The sequence below is a fragment of the Lactuca virosa genome, chromosome 4 (assembly GCF_052849685.1).
Source record: "Lactuca virosa cultivar CGN04683 chromosome 4, Lactuca_virosa_CGN04683_v6, whole genome shotgun sequence".
NCBI lineage: Eukaryota > Viridiplantae > Streptophyta > Magnoliopsida > Asterales > Asteraceae > Lactuca > Lactuca virosa.
Window position 1 is genome coordinate 451583139 of NC_136429.1, and position 24656 is coordinate 451607794.

Below are 24656 nucleotides of genomic sequence, written 5' to 3' on the forward strand. Positions count from 1 at the left end.
CTTTCCGAACTCGTCACGACCATTTCAAATTCGTTGTGATACCCTTCGGTCTAACGAATACACCCACGGTATTCATGAACCCTACGAACCGAGTTTTCCCAACCCTTCCTAGTCAGCCTTGTAATAAATTTCATCGGTAACATATTCGGCTGCTCACGAAATAAGAACAAAACACTGTCAACAATTACGACCGGCCTTGAAGGCATCAAAGCCGGAGAATATCGCGAAGGAAACACTGCGTGGAAGGGATAAAACTCTCGAATTCAAAGGACGAAGTTTATTGTTATAAGAATTGAATTGGGCGCTATCTGGGTGATCGTCGATAGGTTAACCAAATCGGCCCATTTCCTGCCAATAAAGGAATCAAACAAGACGGAAAGATTAACACAGACCTATATCAAAGAGATCGTGAGACTCCATGAAATACCAGTATCTATTATCTCGGATTAGGATAGTAGATTTACTTCTCGATTTTGGAAATCGCTTCAGAAAGCAATAAGAACGCAAAGACCAGATGAAGCAGAAGTACCCTCACATATTCTCTCATTCATGAACCTATCTTTCGAAAGAATTTTGGGACGAAATTCCCTCTAACGGGGGATGATGTCACAACTGGCATTTTTGCTAAGAAATTCTACTCTCATGTAATCATTCACCTAGTATAATAACTTGTACTCTAAGCGAATATCCTACTCTATGCTCATTCAAATGCACCTCTCATGTTCAACAAGGAATCTGAAAACCCTAAAAGTCCCAGTTTGAGTCAATATTGGACTAGGATTTCCTTATTGGGCCTAATGGACCAATAAGCATCCAATTCAACCATTTTGGGCTTGGAAACCCTATTTGGGGTCTAATTGGACCCACTTCCATAAAACTTAACATTTTGGGCCATTTTGGGTCCAAAATAAATTAGTTTACCCTTAATGGGCCTAATTGGGCCATTAATGAATTAATTTGCCCTAATGGGCCATAAACTCCCTTTTTCTTTCAAAATGGGTCGTGAGCTATCTAATGAGCCCAATGGGCCGAAAATTTCATGTTTAGGTTCCAAAAATCCTAACTAAATATTAATGGGCTCAAACTATTCCATTCCCACTCTTTGGCCCAAAGATCTCGGCCCAACATCAATTAAACAAAAAAAAGGAAATGTAATAAGAGTTGACTTAGGAGGTGCCACCTCCATATTGTTCAACATATATCAATGCAAGGACTCTCATACTTCCATGCAAGTCACTTCACCAACTCTCTCCCCTTCTCTTCTTCTACTTACGGCCGAGAGCAAAGGCACAGACACACACATACTTCATTTTCACAACACTCTCCAAACACTCTCAAAGATTATTCTTCTTCCTCCAAAATCTCGAAATTTTACTTGTGTTCAAGAGGATTCTCACAAGAATATCATCATTTCTTGGTAAGTTTTTACATATCCAAGCTATATAACTCCTTTCTTATGTTAGATCACTTCTCGTAAACATTTTGGTGATCATACTCTTAGAAAACCTTCATAAGCTCGAGATCTACAACAAAGGTGTGTTAGGACCAAAAATCTCTTCATCTCTCCTTCAAAACCAAAACATCAAAGCAAAGGTGAGCTCATACCCCCCTTGTTTTCGGTTTTCATATGATTTTTGGGGGAGAATGCAAGTAAAATGTGTAGATCTATGTGTTATATGCATGTCTTGTGTGATCTCTTAGTTGATTTTGTGATTATGTGTTATTTTCTTCATAAATCTAAAAATATGTTAAGAATATTAAGTTTATCACTTGGATCTACATGAAAACCTTGAGAAAAGTATGTGTTGTCACACATAATACATGTAAACTTGTAGATCTGGGATTTATACACTTAAAATAGCAAAAAGGAGTGTTGTGTTCAAAGATCTATAAACCAAACTCAAAATTCAGCACTTGACAGAAAAGTTTTGGTCCAATCTCGAACTGTTTTGACCACCTTAATGATAATATTTTTTCAAAATTGTTTTACATGAACAAAGTTCAGGTTTATACCTTTAAAATGACTACTCTCACGTTTAATACGATTTTTCTACAATTTTTGGTGAATTTTACAAACTGCCTATCATATTTGAAATAATTTCGGACCAGCCTGTGAAGGTGAGCAATTTCACACTTGTTAGAGACCATGAAAAATTACGAGAAATTTTATGAACAAAGTAGACAAAATTTCCAAACTTCCAGAGTTTACGGATCCAAATTTCGACTTACAATGATTTTTCTACAAATTTTCCAACAATCGGGTCAGAAAAGTCAAAAACCCTAAAAATGTGTATTTTCACAAAAAAAAATCAAGCCAAAAATGATATTGTTGACAAAAATGGGTTAGAAATATTATTTTTACCAAAACTAGCTATAAATACAAGTTTTGAGCAAAATGGGGACAAAAGTGTTATTTTTATTAAGATTGGCCTTAATTGAAAATTTGAGGCTTATTGGCCAAGAACGTCGTTTTTACAAAAAGATGACTTTTATATTCAATTCGGTAAACCTCGAACTAAAACAATCAACGAAATAATAACAAATTGGTGAAATACATCTATAACAATTTTATTGGGCGCAATATTCACGTTACATGGCCAATGGGCCTTAAGGGCCCATTCAAGTGTATATTGAGCCCAATAAATTCCATGACATGTTTATTGGGCCATGCGACCCATCTACATGTTAATTTGGGCCTGATATATGTGTCACATGTTTGTTGGGCCTTTGTGGTCCATTTACATGCCTATTGGGCCCAAATTACCCAGTTACATGTTATTGGGCCTTTGTGATCCATTTACATGCTAATTGGGCTTGGACTGAAATTTACATGATTAGTAGATCGTAATTATACCTTCATGTAATTATTGAACTTTGTATACTTATACATGTACCTTTGGATTTGATAACGTACAACATACACGTAAACATTAAACATGGTATGAAAGGTTGAGAATCTAGTGAGACTTGTCGGTTGGCACCTTTGAGTTTACAATCATAGCCTGTAGTTATAATCATAGTTTCCTGGAGGGAGAGCGGGAGTTTGTGTATAGATCTATACGAGGTGACCCCCCACGCCTTAGCTGTTCGCTACAGCTAGACTAGGCCAGTCTAGGGTGACAAACCTTACCTATATCAAAACCGGCGCCTGAAAACGTCAAGACGGGCGAATTAGTCATTATCAAGCATGGTTGTAACGGCTCACTTAGAGACTAACTTCATCAAAGATTTCGGTATATTTATACAAATCTAGACGATACTAAAAACATACATACATCGATACACGGTCTTGGAAATTTTACGATTACGATACTTTTATATGCAGAAAATATCGGATTTTCTGGGATAAATACATTTATACATCACCTTCCACTTACAACAGAAAAATACGGGGTTTCTATCTGGATTACATTTTTGTTTATTTATATATTGTAAAATCAGTAAACACACATACATTAATACTTGATTTTGGCACATCATTTTCAAACCACTTTACAGAAAATATCGGATTTTCTGGTGATTTATGAACTATACCAAAACTTTTCAATCAAACATGCTTATGAACTCACCAACATAATATAAGTTGATGTTTTGAAAATAACTTGTATTCTCAGTGACTCGTTAGGTAGAAGAATCATCAAGAATATGAGATTTTGTTTTGTGTACTGTTAAACATCAGCCAGTGAATGTTTTGGTTATGTAACTTAAAAGATTATACTTGATGTAAACAATGGCAGTTGTATTAAATTATGCATGGTGATGATGATGTTATGTTTCATTTATATTCACTGTAATGATAATTCAATTGTTAGTCACACGAGCCCTCGGACGTTTCCGCCGTCTGGTTCGGGGGTGTGACAAAGAATCATCAATATAGTTTAAAAGTTTATAAAACTTATAAAGTTCTACTTCATTGTCTTCAACTAACTATCAATGATTTTAAAAATACTCTGGCAATGAGCAATCAACCACATTAGCTTGTGAATGCCCTTTAACTAAACTTGCACACAATAGGCAAGGTCTCCAAAGGAATTTTCAAGTCTGGTTGTCTCCAAAGACAAATAACTTTAACTTTGATGGTATAAGTATCTTTGTAGCGATCCATTCCTTTAATTTCGAATCCATTAATCTGTGGTTAGAATCAAGAATTTGTTAAAAACATTGTATTTTCATATTCGAATACATATTCTTTGAATCCACACAGTCACATAAACATACAATCGAACACGGTCACACTTTTTGATTTCGACCTTAGTACTGAAGTTGGAATTTTCTTAAATTCCTTGTTTTTTTACATTGCAATTATAGTTTTGTGGATGTAATTGATAATTGTTTATATGAGTTTAGTGGTTCAAGTTATATCCCTAAAAGGTTTTAAAATCCAATTCATATCGCAAATAAGAAAGAAATTAAGGTTTGAATCTTTAAAGTCTAATCCATGGTTCTCTTAGGCATTTTATCAAACATATATATGGTGGATGAAACTTACCTGAACTAAAAAAATGATAGATTTTTCAATTGAAAAGCAATTTTTATCAACATATGATCAAAATATATGAGATGATACAATCAAATTAGTAAGTACCAACCTCTGAAATTCCAGTAGTGCTAGATGATTTCGAAATCCCTGCAACCTCTCATTGAATATAACATAAAGAGAATTCAATGAATTTGACCTTGAAAATCAATTAACCTATACACATTAATCAAATTAAAGGTTACCTTTAGGGCTTGGAGGCTTCGTGATATCAGGTCCGGAAGATGTTTTGCTTAATTTCTGAGTCGTTCTCTTTTGATGAATTTCTTCCACCCGAGAATTCTTAAGCAAGACTGAGATAACGGGTGACGCCAAATAGCACTTGATACTTAGTTTTTCTTTATCGTTACCGGTTTAGCTCCTCTTCTTCTGATTGAACAAATTCTTCAAACCCACCCGCTACATTTTGGAAGAAACTTTACAAGTAAATCGGGAAATTGAAAATGATTTGGAATTCATTGTGTAAAAGAAGAGAAATTGATTGAATGGAGAAAAATCATGCTTTTAAATGGGTAAACAAAATATTTTGATTTCAAAATTTGAATCGAAAAGATAAACGGCGAGATTATAGGATCCTGATTAAGAACAACAAAAGAAAAGGGTAAAATCGGTAGTTCAGTTTGATAATATGGGCGGGAAAAAAACTTAAGGGGACGGCTAGCAAATGACACGTGGACTAAACATACTCTTTTATTATAGTAAAGGACATTAAATATATTTATACATACTTTATACAAATACTTGCAGTTCATTTTTTGTGGATTTTGTAAAACCAGAAACCACACCATTGGATTTTGTTTCGTTTATACGGTTTTTTCATTCTGTATTTACCGTTGGGTTTTTGCACATCCTAAACAATATAAAATATAAAATCACAATAATTGTTTTCAAAATATACAAACACCTTTAGATATGCTTAAACAGTTAAAAGAATAAGAAATATCCATGTCGGCATATCCCCTTCTTCCAAGAACACTCCACGCAAATTGCAACATTGACGGTGTATCATGTATGTACACATGTACCTGACTGTAAAACCAGCTCAAATGCAATTCCACAAACGTCCAAATTCTCTCTCACATCAATCAATCAACAAACATTTCGCTTCATCTTTCACTCACGAATCACTATCGACAGTAGTCCGTACTCAAAATCATTCACATTATAATAATATTCTACTCGATCACCACTTTCGTTTTCATGGCTGTTCCCAGATCGAAACCTTTTTTCCCTCTGGAACACCGTCATTCATGGTGGAACACGGCAGAATGTGGTGGTGGTGGAACTTTGAGAGGGTTTGGTATGGGAAATATCGGAGCTAAATTGGTGATGAATTGTAAAGTTAATGAACAGTGTAGAAGATATCTTGATTGTTGTACGGACGACGGTGGTCGGAAGAAGGATGAGTTTGTGGAGAGGATGAGGGAAGCTTGGCCGTACTTTGAGGCCCACGGCGGACGAACATTTGTAGTTGTGCTGTGTGCTGAAGTCATCGAGAGCAACAGTTTAGGGCCTATTCTTGAGGTATTTAAATTAATTAATTTCCGTTTAAATAAACTACTACAAATCCACAATAAACGATCTGATCGGCTTGTTTAAATTAGCTTTTATATAAAAATATATATATAACTTCATTCATTAAATAAGTACTATACAAATATGTTTTTGGGAAAAGGTTAAGGGGGTGTTTGGATAGGGAAAAAATGGCTGCTTGTTAGCTTATTTAGCTTATTGCTTATTCTCACCACAATAAGCTAATTTAAGTGTTTGGATAGGATGCTTAAAAAATCAGCTTATTGTGGTAGGAATAAGCAAAATAAGCTGATTTTAATAAGCAATTGGGGGAATGCTTATTGTTTATTGCTTATTGCTTATTGGTCATTTTACTCATATAAGCTGTTTTATTTTGCCAAACACTTAAATGCTTATTGTTTATTGTTTATTCCCACCACAATAAGCTAATCCAAACACATTTTAAAAAAATGTTTATTCCCACCACAATAAGCAAATAAACAATAAGCTAATAAGCTAAAAACTATTTATCCAAACACCCCCTAAATGTAACAAATGTCTTTGATGTTCTGGGGTATATTGTTCTTTTTGTTGTTAATTTTTTTTTTCAAACGGCAGCAAAATTTTATTAGAAAACAAGAAACTAGCTAAACAAATAAAAGTAAGACATGATTTTATTATTAATCCAAACAGTCCAACTAATTCTAGCCTTACGAGAAGAAAAATGATCTAAAAGAATGTTCAACAATGCTATCAAAAATGAATTGTTGCATGTACTTATTGGAACTAAAAAAACCGTATTCTTGTAAGTCCAAAGAACTCAAATCACCGTCAAAATTAAAAAGCATTACACCAAGTTGATTACTAACAAGTCGAGTTGACCTTGAATTTTTTAGCTTAGGTATATCACAGTATACTTGATTTTATTTTAAGGATATTTTTAATAATAACCACTTTTGAATGTAATGTTTAACAAAATAACCAATTTTTTAGAAAAATAGCCAACTTTTCTAATATTCCGGACTATTTTATGTCAAATTAAAAGTATTAAAGTACATTCTAGACCGATATGCTGGATTCCAGACAAAAACTACTATTACGGAACACATCCTAAAACACGATGAACAATTCTAGAATACAAAAAAAAAAAGTTTCGCTTTTTACTAAAATCTAATAAAAAAAATTTTAAAAACATAGTAAATTGGAAATATATATGATACGTGGGTTTAAAATATGATATTTTCTTGAAAATCGGTGATATTAGATACTTCAAAATAGACATTGCATTGCATATATGAGTAGATAGAGTGTTTTTTATGCAAATGAGAAAAACCTAGCATACTAAAAAATGATATTGCTTCACAATTTACATCCCAAGTGATAAGCTTTGGGAAGGGTTCGGTGTGTGCCAAAACAAAGGGTGTGATATACCCTTTTTATTCTACAAAATAAAACCGAAGAACCAAAAACTTGATATACTACCAACTCTTGAATTATCATTCATTATCCGATCTAAGCACATTAAATTTCTCCACCGTTTGGTTTTTCACAAGAGCCAACCATTGTTTTACTCACCGAAGAGTCTCTTACTTATTCTTCATGTAATCGCACCCTAATGAGAAAATGCTTAAATAGATTAAACAAAGTACTAACCTCAATCAAGAGAATGTGTGCTCCCATGTCCACAAACACTCATGTGTGCATAATCAAGAACTTGAGTTTTAGAGGGTGTTTGGCATAACTTTTATAGTGACTTTTCACTTTTATCTTTTTCTAAAAGTCAAAAAGATGTTTGGTAATCCTGAATTTTCCAACTTTTCCAATAGAGTAAATGACATCTTTTTGAAAAGTCATGTAATCCTGACTTTTCCAACTTTTACAAAAAAGACTTTTTGGCTTTCAAAAACTAAGCCAAACACCCTCTTAGTTAGACCCGACTTTGTTCACAAAAAATACAATTCGAGCAAAAATCCAAGTTTCCATTATTCCATAAAACCTCCAAATTCTTCTTTGAGGTATGGCCCAACATCGAGGGATTTTTTCAACACTTATTTCTAGTTGCAAGATGGCAAGTTCACACTCCATTTATTCTAGATCGAATTCAAAGATGGTTTTGAGGACCTTATGGATCCTTAATCCTTTTATGTTAATAGTTTGTCTTTTATGCGATTATTTATCTTGAAGAAGATTCACACACATTGTATCAAAGTGTCACTTTACAAATAACACCGCAGACTTTGCATCATTAATCGTATCATATTTTAACAAAATAACAACAAACCGGCTATGTACCAATATATTTACAAATCAAAAATATGTAAAGACACTATTTTATTTAATTTCCTAATATTGTGATTTGATGTTAATACACGCTACATATAACTAATAACTCCATACAAATAATTATCAAAACTTAACATCCTACATCACTATATAGCGAAAAAAATGTCCACCACTTCACGAACTTACTTTTTGTGATATCATATATTGCGGTTTTTAAAATAATTCGTGAAAATGACATGATTGTTCACAAATATGAAGAAAAATATAATAATCCATTGACTAACATAATTATCTTATAGATATGTAGCAAAATTAGATATAAAAGAACCGGATCAAGTGTTTGGTTTCTCAAGCAAAACATGCGGATTCGAGCCTTGGTAAACACCAATTTTGGGTTTGTTAGCTAATTTTAGCTAACTTCGGATAAAATTAATTAGACTTGCATCAAAGTTAAACATGGATCCTTACCGCTCTATGGTAAACCGTAAACTTAAAGAGGCCATGGCGAACATTCATAATTAGCGAACAATTGTAAGCTTCGCTGACAGCATGGAGCACTGACAGTGTTTCCAACAAGAAGAAATATTTATATTAGCCAATTTCATAAATATAAAATCTCGAAACTTATATTTTTTGTAAAAAAGAAAATTTTCACAATATATGGCTTGAAAATCGCAATATTTTGCCCAAAAGAAGTGTATGTTTGAAATAGTGATCATTTTGTGATATGACCTTCCTATTTGGGTTCATTTTGTGATAAACTCTTAGAGAGGAGGGAGTCGTTCCCTCCTAACCCAGTGTCACATCAGTTTTTATTTCTTTTTTTTCTTCATCTTTCCCAATCCATAACACACGGAAATCTTACATTTCTCAACCCACTCAATTACAAAAAATACAAAACAACTAAGATACAAGTCTTAAAACACATGGTACAAGAGAAAATGAGAAAGAGACAGAGAGGATGAAGCGGGTTAATGAAACCAATTAAACAACCCACCACTCTCAACCCACTGAAGAGAGAGTGGTATCTTGGAGGTACCAGCGGTTACTCTATTGCTAATTAAGATTTTACCTTGATTGTTATGTATTTTTTTTTAATTGAATGGGTTGAATGGATTGAAAAAGATAGGGTTTCCGTATGTTATGGGTTGAGAAAGATGAAAGAGAAAACTAATGTGACAAGTAGGTTGGGAGGGAATGACTCCCTCCTCCCTTTGTTCATTTTGTGATTAATTTCATGTTTTTATCATGGTTTGCATGCGATGACGATGGTGACTACTAATACGCCTCCATTCGAAGTTTCAAAATAAGAAGAATAAATTACATTTTTTGTCCCAAATATTTTCCTTGGGGGGTTTTGGTGCCTATTTTCAATTTACGTAATCAAGAATAACCTATATGGGACCAAATTTGCAATTTTTGAACAAACTCACGGACAATAAATGTAACTCATTCTAATATGAAACTAATATACATGCAATGCAGGATATCTCTCTTCTTCATGGCCTAGGAATAAAGTTTGTTCTTGTCCCAGGGACACACGTACTGATCGACAAGCTGTTAGCTGAGAAGGGTTTGTAAAACTTAGCTCTTTCATTTGTTGTAATAATTGTAGGTGTTATTATTAAATGTTAATTAATAGTTTTAAAATGAAATTTCATATTTCATATAAAATTATATTACAGGATGCAAGCCCAATTATGTTGGAAGATGCAGAATCACCGACCCTAATTCTCTGAAAGCATCAATCGATTCAGCCGGAAGGATTAGTCAAATAATCCAGTCAAAGCTCTCTCCCACACCCTCATTAAACATCAGAGACAACACTTGCTGGCATCACAATGTTACTGTTGCTACCGGTAATTTTCTTGCAGCCAAGGTAAAAATAGCAAACATATATACTCCACTACACATATTTTCGCAAAACTAACTGGTAAAAACTGATAGCTGATAGCTGGAAGTTGTAGCTTTTATTTGTGTATGAGCGTTTAGCAAAAGTAGCTGGAAGCTTTTAAAACATATAAAAATACATCTTTATAAATATAAAATAGAAACATAATTTTAAAAAATCGTATTTAAGTCAATTTGCAAAAATATACAAAAGCTTTTGTTAACCGCTACTTGAAGTATCTTTTGGGATTTGGAACTTTTTGTTTAAGCTACAAGCTAAAAGCAAATAAATCTTTATATTTTTTTCCAGTTTCTTCTTATAGGCTAAAAACTAGAAGCTCTCAAAAGTTTCACGCCCATTATATATCTATATAAGTCTTTGATTTTATGGATTTTATAAATTTGACATTATCCTTTTAGACTAATCATCATATACTTGTCTATTTTTTTTTTTGGTAGAAAAGAGGAGTGGTTGAAGGCATTGATTATGGAGCCACGGGTGACGTAAAGAAAATAGATGTTTCACGTATCCATGAAAGACTGGATAACGGCTCAATTGTGATCTTAAGCAACATTGGATATTCGAGTTCTGGGGAATTACTAAATTGCAAGTATGACAATAATAATAATCAAATGATATATAATATAATTTAACAAGATTATAACATTTACAATCGTAGTTACGAGTTTAGTTATGACCACAAATAAAAAAATTTAAGTATTTTTGTTATTAAAAAAATAATGCAGCACATATGAAGTTGCTACAGCTTGTGCTATGGCAATTGGAGCTGAAAAGCTTATTTGCATTATAGATGGGCCCATATTGGATGAAATGGGCCATGTTATTAGGTTTTTGAGTGTTGAAGATGCGGATAGGTTGATCAAGCAAAGTGAAATCGCTGTTAATTACGAAATTGCCATCGGTGAAAAAAACCACACCAATTCCAATTCCAATTCTGATTCCGATTCCAGGTGTAGTGCAACGTTCCGGAATGGAATTGGGTTTGACTTTGACCATGGGAATGGTTTTGCTATTGGTGGTCAAGAGAGAGTGTGTAGATCAAATGGTTATATTTCAGAGTTGGCTGCTGCAGCTTTTGTGTGCAGAGTAAGGGATTGCTTCCTTTCTTTTCTTCCAATGTAAGGGTAAAATGGTCATTTAGTCTCATTCAGACAGTTTATCCGGTCTAGAAAAGAAACATACCTAAATCATTACCTAACCTAAAAAGGTGGAACAAGATAGGATAGGGAGTTAGGGACTTGCTCTAGATCTCTTGTTTGTACAAAAAGACATAAATGCCCTCATCTAACATAATCTTTATTACCACAGGGAGGTGTGAAGAGAGTGCATCTAGTAGATGGGAATATTTGTGGAGTGCTATTGAAGGAATTATTTCAAAGAGATGGAGTTGGAACAATGGTAGCTAAGAAAGAAGAAAAAAGATAAATCTTTTTAACAAAATTTAAGTTTTATATGAAACAATTTCTAGCAGAATTCATCTTATATTTGCATATCACATGAGTATGAAAGAAAGTGGCTCTTGAATATTGGTTGCTATGTAATCATGTAAATCAAATGTTCTTAATCAGATTCCATGAGTATAAATGTTTTTGTAGAATTGTTAAAACACTTAAACATACAGAATAAGGAGAAATGAGGGTAAGTGCATCAAACAGAATGATTTATTGTAATCCATGAAACCAAACATACAAATTGCAATTGAAAGAACCTGAACAAGTGTTGTAAAGCCACTTTAGTTCTCAGGTGTCTTTGGAAGCCCTTTCCATTTGAAGTTGTCTGAATATGCCTTTGCCTGAAAAAAGTATATTACAAAGTTATGTCAAAAGAAGAAATTAAATTGGATCATAAAAAACAAACCCATGATTGTTTCATGTAGAGATAATTAAAATAAATCACTAGAGTTGGTTTTTGAGTGTCAAACCTTCAATAGAGGTGATTGGTACTTCTTGACCTGTAGTTAAGAATCATTTACATGATCAATAAACAAGTTTAAGAACAAGAACAAAGCTGTGAAATAGTTTTGGATGTAGTTCTCACAGTGTAATCCCAACCATGTCGTTCTGCAAATGCTTTTGCATCTGCTTCACTACTAAAACTGAGCGCAGAATCACCAACATTGGCATAAGGATCCCCTGTTGATGTCCAACCCATCAATGGATTCTCCCATCTACATAAATTGGAAGAAAAGAAGACTTATTCCATCAGGTAGAAGTCTAAATGAATGATAATACTTCCTTTGAGTTGTAGAGTATGTGAGAATTACAAAAGAAGAGAAAGAAACATACTTCTGTGTCGACATAAAATTAATCTTCCACTTTCCAACTTTTCCAGCTCCTTGCTGTGAAGCTGTTCGAGCAGGTGAATAGATCAGAACCTGGCATTCATGGAAGTTATACAAGTTAAATAATCAACAAGATGGGGAATTAAAACGTTTTGATCGATTAGGTCAACAAGGACATAAAAATTAACAATACATACAATCAACAATTGCATACGAATACCGTATTACCATAAACAATCAAATGGAAGTATACAGTATGGTATTAGGGATGCATGTTATCTTATTAGTGATATGCATATCCAAAATGTTCGAAAATGACATCATGATTGACAAAAACCCTAGATTCAGAATCCCATCGATCGACGAACTAGATAAAAAGGGGAAAATGAAGTGCTAAAGGTTCTAATCGATGGAACAAAATGAGAATTCGGCAAACGGAAAGATGCAGTAAATTAAAGAATGATAAACGGATCTTACCCTCCTTTGAAGATGTTCATCCGGAATACCGGAAACTGTGCCGATTTCTCCAGCTTTATACTCAACAGACAAGGCATCTGTAGAGAATCGGCTGATTAATTGAGGAAGAACAAACCGATGCGAAGTACTTGAATGGCTTCCGATACGACGGAGAGAGCTCGCCATTTGTCTGCAGAGAAGCAGATGCCTAGGGTGTTTGGATGTCCGACTAAGAATGTTAACCTCCGTTGAGCCTTTCTATTATTTTTTTTAAACATAGCTTTTTCAAGATTTAATAAAGGGTTTAGGTCATTTTTGGTCACTTAACTTTTGGTTTTATGTTATTTTGTCACTTAACTCTTTTTAAGTTTTAAAAGGTCATTAAACTTTTGGTTTTGTGCTTATTTAGTCACTTAACTTTTGGTTTGGTCACATTTAGTCACCTAACTTTTAAAGTTGTGCTCATTTAGTCACTAAAGTTTTAAAAAAATTTAAAAGTTTAGTGACTAAGTGAGCATAATTTTAAAAGTTAGGTGACTAAATGAGTACAAATCTAAAAGTTAAGTGACTAAATGTGACCAAACCAAAAGTTAAGTGACTAAATAAGCACAAAATCAAAAGTTTGATGACCTTTTAAAACTTAAAAATAATTAAGTGACCAAATGAGCACAAAACCAAAAGTTAAGTGACCAAATGAGCACAAAACCAAAAATTAAGTGACCAAAAATGACCTAAACCCTTTAATAAAACTAGGATTTTGTATAACGAAATCTATTATATATAATCAAACTAGGTGTGAATCCCGTGTACTACACGACTTGTTTAAAAAAAATTATATATGAAGATATAAACTTTAAATATTTTTTTTAAAGAAAACATTAAATATCAATAAAAAACAACAAAGTATGATTATTTTTTTTATATAGACCATTTTGCCTAATGAACTAAAAAACATGTCAATTTTGAATTATATATATTGAAGGAACATATTAAAATTTGAAAATATAGGGAAACAAATTAATGACACATTAATTACTTTGTATAACCTAAAAATTAGATAGTTAATTAAGAAAATCAAAAATTACCACAAAATGACAAGTGGAAATTAATTTCTAAGAATTAACCACAAAATTACATGTGTCCAAATGCATAAGAAATTGACAAGTGGCAAAAATTCTTTATTTATTAGAGAAGATTCATACGTTTCAAAAGTTTATAGAAATAAGTAAAAAAATATAAAAACCAATAATTTATACTGACATGTATATAACAGTAAATAAGTAAAAAAAAAAAGTTAACGAACAAAATTTCAAATAATCAAAAACATGTCATATATGAATCGACTCATACGTAGGAAGCATTTATAAAAATAAGCATAAAAACGTAAAACGGAAAAAAAACAAACAAAATTACGTCAAAACATAGGCAAACTCAAATTTACACTGACGCATATATAAAAAACAAGTAAGTTTTTTTAATTAACGAACATAAATTCTTAATTTACGTCGAAACGTTGACCGCCTCGAACATGTCAAATCTTTCTCATCATGGACACCTCATTAGCTCCTCCGGATGAGCCATTGTTGACACTTTATTACTCAAGTTTGTTGCTTTAAATTGCTCGTAAATTCAAATTTTCCAGCAATCTTCTTTTTTTAGCAAACTGGTTTTCAAGCAAGATTTTTCTTACCACGATATGTGTCAAAGGGGGGAGGTGTCGTTGGCAATGGAGGAGGTGACGTTGGCGAGGTAGTTGTAGGTGTCTGCTAAAATAGAGGAACGTAAGAAGGAAAATACGGGTGTCGCTTAATTAGGGAAAAGGGAAAACACAATTTATTATTTCATTAAGAATCTCCTTAGGTCTAATCGAATCAAAGCCTTGTTGGCCTATTCATATGCGCAAAAATAACAAACAAAACACTCTGAATTAACAGATTCAATGAGCCTCTTAATAGAACCATTAAGATGCTCAACGAACAACCTCTTAGACGCTTTACATGTTCATCTTTCGTGGTTTCTTTTCCGATTTTTAAGGTCTTATTTGATATTTTATATTTGCAAAAAAAGAACTTCACAATCGGATGTTTTTGCTGTGAAGATATCAATTCCAATCGAGCATCATGTTATGTTAAAGTTTTGTTTGGCGCACCAGCTGAAAAGCTAACTTTTAGCTTATAAATAAAATTATCAAAAGCTAGCTTATAAGGTATTTTATAAGTTAGGATAAGCTACATTTATGGTCTTACAAACGCTAAATTACAGTAAACTGATTTATAAATTGTCTAATTTATAAATTGTCTTATTTATGTAAATAGAGCCTAAATGAAATTATGAAAATAACATGTTTGTGTGTAGGTAACATAAGAAATATATGAGCACCACCACATCAGGATTCATATAGTTGCGTTTGTGACCAACCTGTTTACGTGGAGTATTATTGTTGTCTATAAGAAAAAAGTCAGCAATAATAAATGGTGTATTAGAGGTTAGCCTTCATATAAAGAATGTATAATTTTTGAATAAAAAACCCAACAATATACACACATTAAATATGGGAAAGAAAAACAATTTGGGTAATATTTCTTACAAATGGATATATCGGTTCACCATTCATTGATGTTTCTAGAACCTTAAGCCTAAGTAACATTCAAGAGTACCTAGAATTACTATTCAAAAAATATATAAAATGATCATTGGGCCATGCATACACATGTGTGTATACATATAGAACAAATATAGTGATTGATGTACGTTATTTTCGGGTTTGATTCAAAGAAAAATTGTTCATTTCAAAATTTTACAGTTAAATAGTTAGATTAAAAAGGATGCCCGTGTAACATAATGAAAAGTTAGACAGAAGATTTAATTTCCACTATACCATAGAGGTCCCTTTCGTAATTTACCCATTATACATTATAAAAGTATAACTAAATTACACGAATGGTCCCTATGGTTTAAGGAAATTTGCGCGTTTGGTCTCTAACTTCTTTTTTTAACTCGGAAGGGTCCTACTGTTTGTTTTTGTTACACGCTTGGTCCCTGTCTTACCTAAAAAAAACTATTTTGCCCTTGATTTTTAAATTTATTTAAACAAAACACACCCCCAACCCCACCCCCTCACCTTACCTTACCTACCCCCATCATTTTTCTCTATTTAAATAATAGTTTTTTAAGGTAAGACAATGACCAAGTGCGTAACAAAAACAAACAGTAGGGACCAAGCGCGTAACAAAAACAAATAGTAGGGACCTTCTGAGTTAAAAAAATAAGTTAGGGACCAAGCGTGCAAATTACCCCAAACCATAGAGACCATTCGTGTAATTTACTCTAACTATATTTACATTTGTTTTTTTGTTTTGGAATAAGGAGCTAGAAAAGGAAAAACAATTACAAAGCATTTAAAGCTAACATTTGGTTATGTTACTAAGAAAATCAATTGAAATTATTTTTGAGTTTTTATGAACAAGCCAAAAATAACAATGACACGTTATTTTATCGAAAACATAACCTCTAAGAAACTTATGAGGTTTAAACAACGCCACATTTTTGTATTTTCCAAAACTCCCATATGATCATTAAAATGACTACCTCTAAACATGAACATTGTGTGATAGTTAAATGCACATAATCCACCCAAGATAGTTATTTTTGAATCGTAGTGACATAAGGAGTGGCCAAATCCCATCGTTGGTTGATGAGATATCTGGTAGTCTTTGCCACCTCACACAAAATGAACAAGTTAATCGATATTATCAACGTGATTTGACAAATCGGACAAAAAAATAGAATCCAAATCAACACCCCTATTAGCAAAATTGATCATGTTGAAACGCAATTTAACAAAACTCTCAACATTATGGTATTTAACTTTTAGGGCAATTCCATCTAGTGGAATAACCTCTAGTAACATCATCATTATGATTTCGCGTTGAACTAATAGCGAAATCCTCTAAAACATCTATATCTAGGGATGAAAGTGGGTCAAACCCAATCCGGATGGACCCAAACACGAAAAACGGTTAACTGGATTTCGTAGGACCGAAAACCAGACCGGTATATAGGAACTGATTCCGATTCTATTTTGGGTACAGTACAGGGTAAAGTGGGTGTAGAACTGGAAAACTCGAAAATGTCTGTCACAACTGGCACTTTAACCAGGAAATTTTGTGATCATGTAAACGTCATCTATGATAATATTGTAACTCTAACTTGATACCATGCACTATGTTCATTCTATGACAACAAACTTAATCAAGATTCACAAGTGAAGTTCAAAACTTTATACAAAGTATCCAAATAGTCAATAATGAGTTGAAAACCCTAAAATCCCGGTTCAAGTTTATTGTGGACTAGGGTTTTCTTATTGGGCCTAATGGGCCAATAAGCCTTCAACTCGACTATTTTGGGCCTAAATACCCTAATTGGATTCTAAATGGACCCTAAACCTCTTTAATTAAACCACATTGGGTCGTGAACATCTATGAGGGCCCAATGGGCCGAAAAGATAATTATTGGACCCCATAATTTCAAGTAAAGACAAGTAAACGCCCAAAACTATTCAACTTCTTTCTTATAGCCCAAATCTTCGGCCCATATGTAAAAAAAATGAATGGATGATGAAATAAGGAGATAAATTAGAAGGGTGACAACACACAGTTACATAGTGTCACACCCCCAAACCGGAACGGCGGAAACGTTCGGGGGTGGTTGACGTCATGCGTAGTATCACAACAGTTGTATCATAGCAAACATAGTAAACACAACCCAACATTGAATACATATATGAAAAAGGTTTACATTGTCTTAATACATAGTTTTGTTCATATTAAAAGTAAAACGGAAAGATGTGACTCTAACGCTCCGATTTCTCCAAAAGTCCTGAAAGTACCTGTCTACTAAATCCCTGAGAATACAAGCAGTTTTGAAAGAATATCAGCATAAAGCTGGTGAGTTCATAAGCATTTAGTTTTGGAAAAATTGTTCTTTGTCCTTTTGAAAATGCGTTATCTTTCTCCAAAAATCCTATATTTTCTAATGTAGTTAAGTAAAAATGATTCTTACAAGTTCGTACTGTGAGTACTTAGTGTATACAAATTATATACAATCCAGATCGAACAAACAGTCGATTGTGTGGTTCTGCCCCAAGCCCACAACCAAACAAGGAACAGGAAAAGAGACGGAGGCCACACATTCCACTGGTTGTCGGATCCTCATGTACATAATGCTGAAGTATTCACTAAGTACTTACAAAGTTATCTGTACTGGTCCTTTTATATCTGTTGAAAGTGTTTCTCAAGAAAATCCTATATTTTCTTATGAAAAGTGTGACAACCCGAAATTTACTCCGTCACTGTAACCCGTTTCCGTTAATAAAAGTTAGTTCTATTAAAATTTTCCGTTAACTTTTATTATTAAAATAATTCATTTTGGGTTATTAAAATAATATATATTTAGTGACGGAATAAAAGCATCTAAGTCGGGTTACGGTTAGTTTACCGGGTAAAAACATTTAGCTCCGTTTAAACGACAGTATATGGTGAGTCCCCACTAGGCAGCCATATATAAAGGAGGAGTGCCCACCTTGGAGCTTTCTCTCTCTACTTTCTCTCTCTAAAATCGGGTTTGGCTCAAGAACACCACTTTCAAGCCTCAAAAATCAAAGGTAATCTTCCTAACTTGATTTTCTAGCTTGGTATGCATGCTATTTCGAGTTGGATCATCCAAATACCCCAACTTGCATGTGTTTACGGTTTTGGATGCCTCCCAAAACCGTGAACTCCCAAAAAGGGTTTAGAAGCCCCAAAAACACTTCCAAACCTTCTCTAATGCTTAGATATAGCTTAGATACTTGCATGCATGGACTAAGGAACCCAAGATCATGACTTTTTGGCCATAAACTTGAGTTTACGGTTCTGGGACATTCAAGAACTGTAAACCCAAAAACCGTAAACACCTCAAATGGTGTTTTGATGCCCCTAAACCCTTCCTTAGCTTGTTTGATGAATTAGAAACTAGTATAAATGAGCTTAGGACCTTGAAACATGAAATGGTTGAAGTGGTCAAGGGTTTACGGCCGTAAACCCTAGAGTTTACGACCGTAAACTCCCAAGGAGTGGTCCAAGGACCGTAAACTCCAAGGGAGTACCCAATTGAACCCTAATCACTTCCAAAGCCCTCGAATTGATCCTAGGAACCTTCCTTGTGATGCATGAGACCTTTAGACACACAAACTCACCATTTCCATGAGTTTACGGCCGTAAACTCATGGGGGAAATGGTCTCCCAACCGTAAACACACTTAAGTGTGGCCAAGTGAAGTGTAAACTCCATAGTGAGACCATACACTCCTTAGATGCAACCTTTAGCACTCCTAACACTTGAAACAAAGTGTTTTCATACATTAAAGTGCCTTTACTCACTTAATTAGTGATTACACAACTAATTAGATACTTTATACATCACTACATGTTACATAGGATCCGTGTGTGTGTTCAAGTCCTCACTTGACACCTAGCATCCTACCCGGCGTTTCCATCCACTTCACTCACTACAGGTGAGTTCATACCCCTAAATGAACCTTTTTAAATGTTTTTTTTTAACTGTTTTATGGGGGGGAATACAAGTTGAACCAAATAAGTTATAGTAACAATCGCATGTGAATTATAACTTGCAACCAAACGGATTTTCTACACTATTAACTGTTTTTACCACCAAAAAGGGATTTTCTATATTTTCAACTATATTGCAAATTAAACTGTTTCCAAATGCTTACCAAATTCATTTTCGTGTTAAATCACTATAAAACTATTTTCGAAAATTCTTTTAAAACTATTTTTATTCCTAAACCATATCTACACCAATATATTTATATAAGTAAGACTTGAAGGACTTAGGACTAATAACTCACCTTACTTCCTGTTCTTGTTTGATTGTGGGCTTAGGGTATTTTGTTATTAGTCCGACTCTCGTTGAATTCTTAGTTATATATCTTATATATTTGTGTCAGATATAAAAGTTTTCATATCAGTTCAATGCCTTTGGATATCAAAGACATGCAACCAACAATACTATTTAACTATAATAGGTATAGTTAAGGGATACTACTCAATGCTACTATTGCCATGACAACTACCAGAGTCAGTTCAGTTGTGAGTCAATATATGCTATGTACTATACAAGAGAACACTATGTACTATACAAGAGAACACTATATACTATACAAGAGAACACTATATACTATACAAGAGAACACTATGTACTATACAAAGAGAACACTACATACTATACAAGAGAACTTACTAAAATGGAATGTGACGTACTATTTCTCGATACGACACATCTTTGTGCTATCACCGCGTAACCAGAGTCTCCTGGAGGGAGAGCGGGCATTATGTGTATAGATCTATACGGGACAGACACTCCCACATCCCGACTGCTAGCTACAGTCCGAGCCGTCCAGGCCCAGGGGTGACAAAATGTCACATCTACATATGACTTGGAGGGTCAAAGGGATTCGATCGTCAATCAGCATGGTTACGTACGAGTTCACATTCAAACCTTTAATTAATACTTTATGAATTAAAGGCAACAGACTCCCTGAGGAGTATTGTACATTTAATACTACCTGGAGCCTGCATTTCATTACATATGGCCGACAGTGATACTGTTGGGGTAAAACATTTTTCTCATTACTATACATGGATAGAGTCAAACTATATTTTCAAACTAATAACTACTGGGAAAACTTGTACATTATCAAAGGAACAAACAAACCATCGGGTCTTGGTGAAGACTACTTTTTCTGGAAAACATAGGGTTTTCTAGGGCACATACTATTTTCGAACACCGAAACTTTCTTTTACAAATGTATAATTGTGAATATTTTTATACAGGAAATGACACTAAATACTTATGAACTCACCAGCTTTATGCTGATAAACGTTTTCAAAATAACTTGTATTCTCAGGTCATCAGTAGTCAGGTACGGATGCAGCTTTTGAGAAGACGGAGCACATATAAGACTCCACTTTATTTTGATTGTATTTTTGGTGTCTAACATTTGTACTGAACACGTTTGTATTACAATTATTATCTTAATGCAATGGATGTTGTTGCTTGTCTTTACTATTATGCTTTGTTATGATACTGTACATGACGTCCTCCACCCCAGAACGTATTCCGCCGTTCTCGGTTTTGGGGTGTGACAAAAAGCGTGTTTGAAAACCCATTCCTTCCATGACTTCCAGATTCATACAAGGTATGTACAATCCAAGAAGTCGTGGAATGAATATGAATATCCATTGATTTCATGTTGAACAATCCTGTTTTGAATAGTCGGGTTATCCCGGGAAAATCCTATATTTTCCATAAAGGTTGATGATTGATTCTCTGTTCTAAACCGAGGTATGCAAGTATCTACCATACTCGAAAAACAGTTTTCTTTTAAAAACCCTGGTTGCACCCAGAGAGGTATATTAGCCTTATTACATAAATAAAACTAAATAAAGAAAACCGTGGTGAACTAAGTCCTGAAGGTATTATTAATACCCTCCAGTAATCTATCGATTATTACTTTGAGGTTAGTTCATTTGATTCATTATTACAAAAGTAAATTCCTGTTACCTAGGTTTTGAGTTTCATGACCATAACTGACTGGATAAGGCCCGCAACGGCCGGTATCCTTAATGACTTTGTCACCCGCAGACCTGCCGGTCCGACCGTAGCTATACACAACAGTCACGCTCTCCCTACAAGAGACTTTGTAGGAGTGTTACCAAGGACGTGTCTCAAACTTAGTCAGTCCCGTATAGATCTATGCACAACAGTTACGCTCTCCCTACAAGAGACTATGGTCACAAGTGCTAGTCCTACACTCTGATTCTGTGGGAGTGTTACCAAGGACGTGTCTCAAACTTAGCCTAACAAATTTACAAGTAATAATACTGAAAATCCTGTTTATGATTTGCATGAATCCTTTATAAAATAATACATTTTACTACATGATTCACAAGTTCGTTGTTCTAGTTTTGAAAACTGTTTCTACGAGTTGATTTCTAAATCGTTTATTAAAACTGTTATTCCGTATTAAAAGCATACTGCAGGTATAATTATCTTAAACAAAATAATATATTCTGAGTACAAGTTTCCTTGTACTTTTGCTTGTATTACCCCCTGAACATATGAAAACTCGGAAAAACGTAAGGGTATGAACTCACCTCGGGCGATTCGAATGAAAGATCGATACGGAAAGCGGGATGTTCAAGTGAAGCCTTGAACACAATCTGATCCTAATTAACATGTATTGACACATAAAGGAGTCAAATGAAGGTATTTCCTTGCTAAAAGTGATGGAGAACCACTCTAAGGACTTGGGACAACTCACACTAAGTGCGAGGACCTTAAAGGATTGCATGAGGGAGGTGTATGGCCACCATAAAGGTGTGTACGGCCATGGGTGTGCGGCCGTACACTCATGATGGAAGGTACTTTTGAGGTGTTTTCAAGGTCCATACTTGCATCCATGAAGTGTTCTAGGTCCATACTAAGTTGTTGTACAAGTTTAGGATCTTAGAAATGAGTTTGTGGTCCTTGGGTGTGTGTGTGGTCGCACACGGGAGTGTGCTGCAGCAAAAGGGTGTGTGTACGGCCGTACATAGGTTTGTGCGGTCGTACACCCCACATGAAGATGTCCAAAAAGGCCAATTCTAAGGTATAGCAAGGCTATGGTCATGTCTAACTCGAAGATGGAAGTCCAACTCTCACTTTTGGAGGGTCTTTTAGGAGTGTGCGGCCAACCTTATGAAGGTGTGCAGCCGCACTCCTTCAAGGGATGAAGAACATGATGAAACTTGATGAATCAAGGCTTAGATTTAAGTGGTTCTTCAAGTACAACAAGCTAAGGGATGGATTACTCACGTTTTTGAAGTCTTGGGAGGGTTTGCGATTAAAGAGTCTTGAGAGAAAAGGTGTTGTGTGATGCCAGGATGTTAAAGGAATGAAAGGAAAGGGGTATACCCTTTATATAGGGTGGGTGTGTGGTCATGAGGGGTGTGTACGGCCGTACACCCATGTGTGCGGCCGCACACTCCTCCAAGAGGGGTGTATGGTCCGGTTTCGACGCTATACGACTTGCTGACTCATTCCTAACCTCAACCCTGACTGAACCCAAGCTTAGAACACTTAAATGGACCCTTAAACCGTGCTAGAAGTTAACAGAAACGAGTTTAACTTAGATTAACTGACTAGATGTACCAGGTAGAAGTTTCGGGTTGTCACATTATCCCCCCGTTAGAGGGAATTTTGTCCCGAAATTCAAGAATAAAGATGTAACCCGTGGACATGGAAATGATGGGAGTACTTTTGTTTCCTTGGATTCGCGCGCTCCCAAGTGAATTCAGGTTCCCGCTTGGCATTCCAGCGGACCTTCACTATCGGGATGTGACGTTATTTCGTTCGCTTGACTTCTCGATTCGTGTGTCCAAATGAAGCGTAGGCTCTTGTCTAGTTCGGTATCGTCGAGGGGAACCACAAGTGTCTCATCGGACGGACACTTCTTCGGTTCGACACGAGGGAGAAGGGATGAACACTGCTAAGCGCTCGAGGTAACTGGAGTTTGTATGCTACAGGACCGATCCTAGTAAGGATCTCGGACGGTCCAACGTATTCTTGGATTTAGCTTTCTACGCTTTCCGAAGCGTATCAGGATCTTCCAGGGTGAGACTTTTAAAAGGACACGGTCACCAACTAGGAATTCCAAGGGTTTTTGTCTCTTATCGGCGTAGCCCTTTCGTACGATCCCTTTCAGTCGCCTCTCGGATGATTTCAGGACTTGTGAGAGTACTGTCGTGGACTTGACTCTTGACTAGTTGCGTGTCGCCCACCTCAGCCCAGCACAGAGAGGATCTATACTTACGGACATAAAGGGCTTCGAACGGCGCAACCTTGATGTTGGAAAGGTCGTCGTTTGTTGTGAGAAAGTTCAACTAAGGGTAGATGAGTGTCCCACGACGTATTTCCAATTGTCGGGATATCCCTCTTACTCTGTCCATTTCTTTGTGGGTGATACTCTTCGTATGAATACTTTCGGGTTTTCGAAGAGTGATGAATTATCGAAATTCACATCTAATTTGTCGTTACGAGCGACAAGAGTTTTGCGATCGAACGATTTAAGACAAAAGGGCTTGGTATAACATAGACTCAGTCGGACTAAGCGGGACGACGTCGTAGAGTCGCGCATTAAGTTAGTCTGGAAGGATCGTTTTGTTAAGACATTGATGCCCCTGGGTGAATGTCTCTGGTGTTTTCTGTGTTTGACTCGAAGTTAACAGGTACTACTAACACGAGGGTTCTGATGTTTTGAAACTATGAATTTTCATGAAATGGTTCTTACTATATCTCTCTATGATCGTTTGGTGTACACAAGCCGTGTATAATTACAACTGACCCTAGCGTATTCACTAAGCTATCATAATTTGCTCATTAGGGATTTAAACCTTATAAGGATTTCGTGATTTAATCCGGATAAGAAGGTAATCACAATTACGAACAATTATTGGGTTTTTCAAAAACGTACCAAAACATAGCAGGGTTCTTTGATGCTTCCTCATTCCCTAAGGTCAGACTCCTCCTGTTTCCTCATTGTTCTTCTCTGTTGGGCAGTCTCTTTTGAAATGTCCT

The 24656-nt window shown here is 35.0% G+C and overlaps 2 protein-coding genes across 2 annotated transcripts; one reads left to right on the forward strand and one right to left on the reverse strand.

Moving 5' to 3' along the window:
- The first annotated feature begins 5518 nt into the window (after positions 1-5518).
- LOC145109105 (putative amino-acid acetyltransferase NAGS2, chloroplastic) lies at positions 5519-11796 on the forward strand. The gene is made up of 6 exons (XM_079046217.1): positions 5519-6061; positions 9818-9905; positions 10018-10211; positions 10682-10833; positions 10970-11330; positions 11553-11796. Exons 1-6 carry the CDS (start codon positions 5738-5740, stop codon positions 11667-11669), a joined length of 1236 nt encoding a protein of 411 aa, XP_078902343.1. The 5' UTR covers positions 5519-5737; the 3' UTR covers positions 11670-11796.
- On the reverse strand, positions 11791-13238 carry FRO1 (NADH-ubiquinone oxidoreductase-like protein). Its single transcript, XM_079046218.1, has 5 exons — positions 13003-13238; positions 12530-12618; positions 12282-12411; positions 12166-12195; positions 11791-12036 (listed from the first exon to the last, which is right to left on the reverse strand). Exons 1-5 carry the CDS (start codon positions 13165-13167, stop codon positions 11977-11979), a joined length of 474 nt encoding a protein of 157 aa, XP_078902344.1. The 5' UTR covers positions 13168-13238; the 3' UTR covers positions 11791-11976.
- Positions 13239-24656: the final 11418 nt, after the last annotated feature.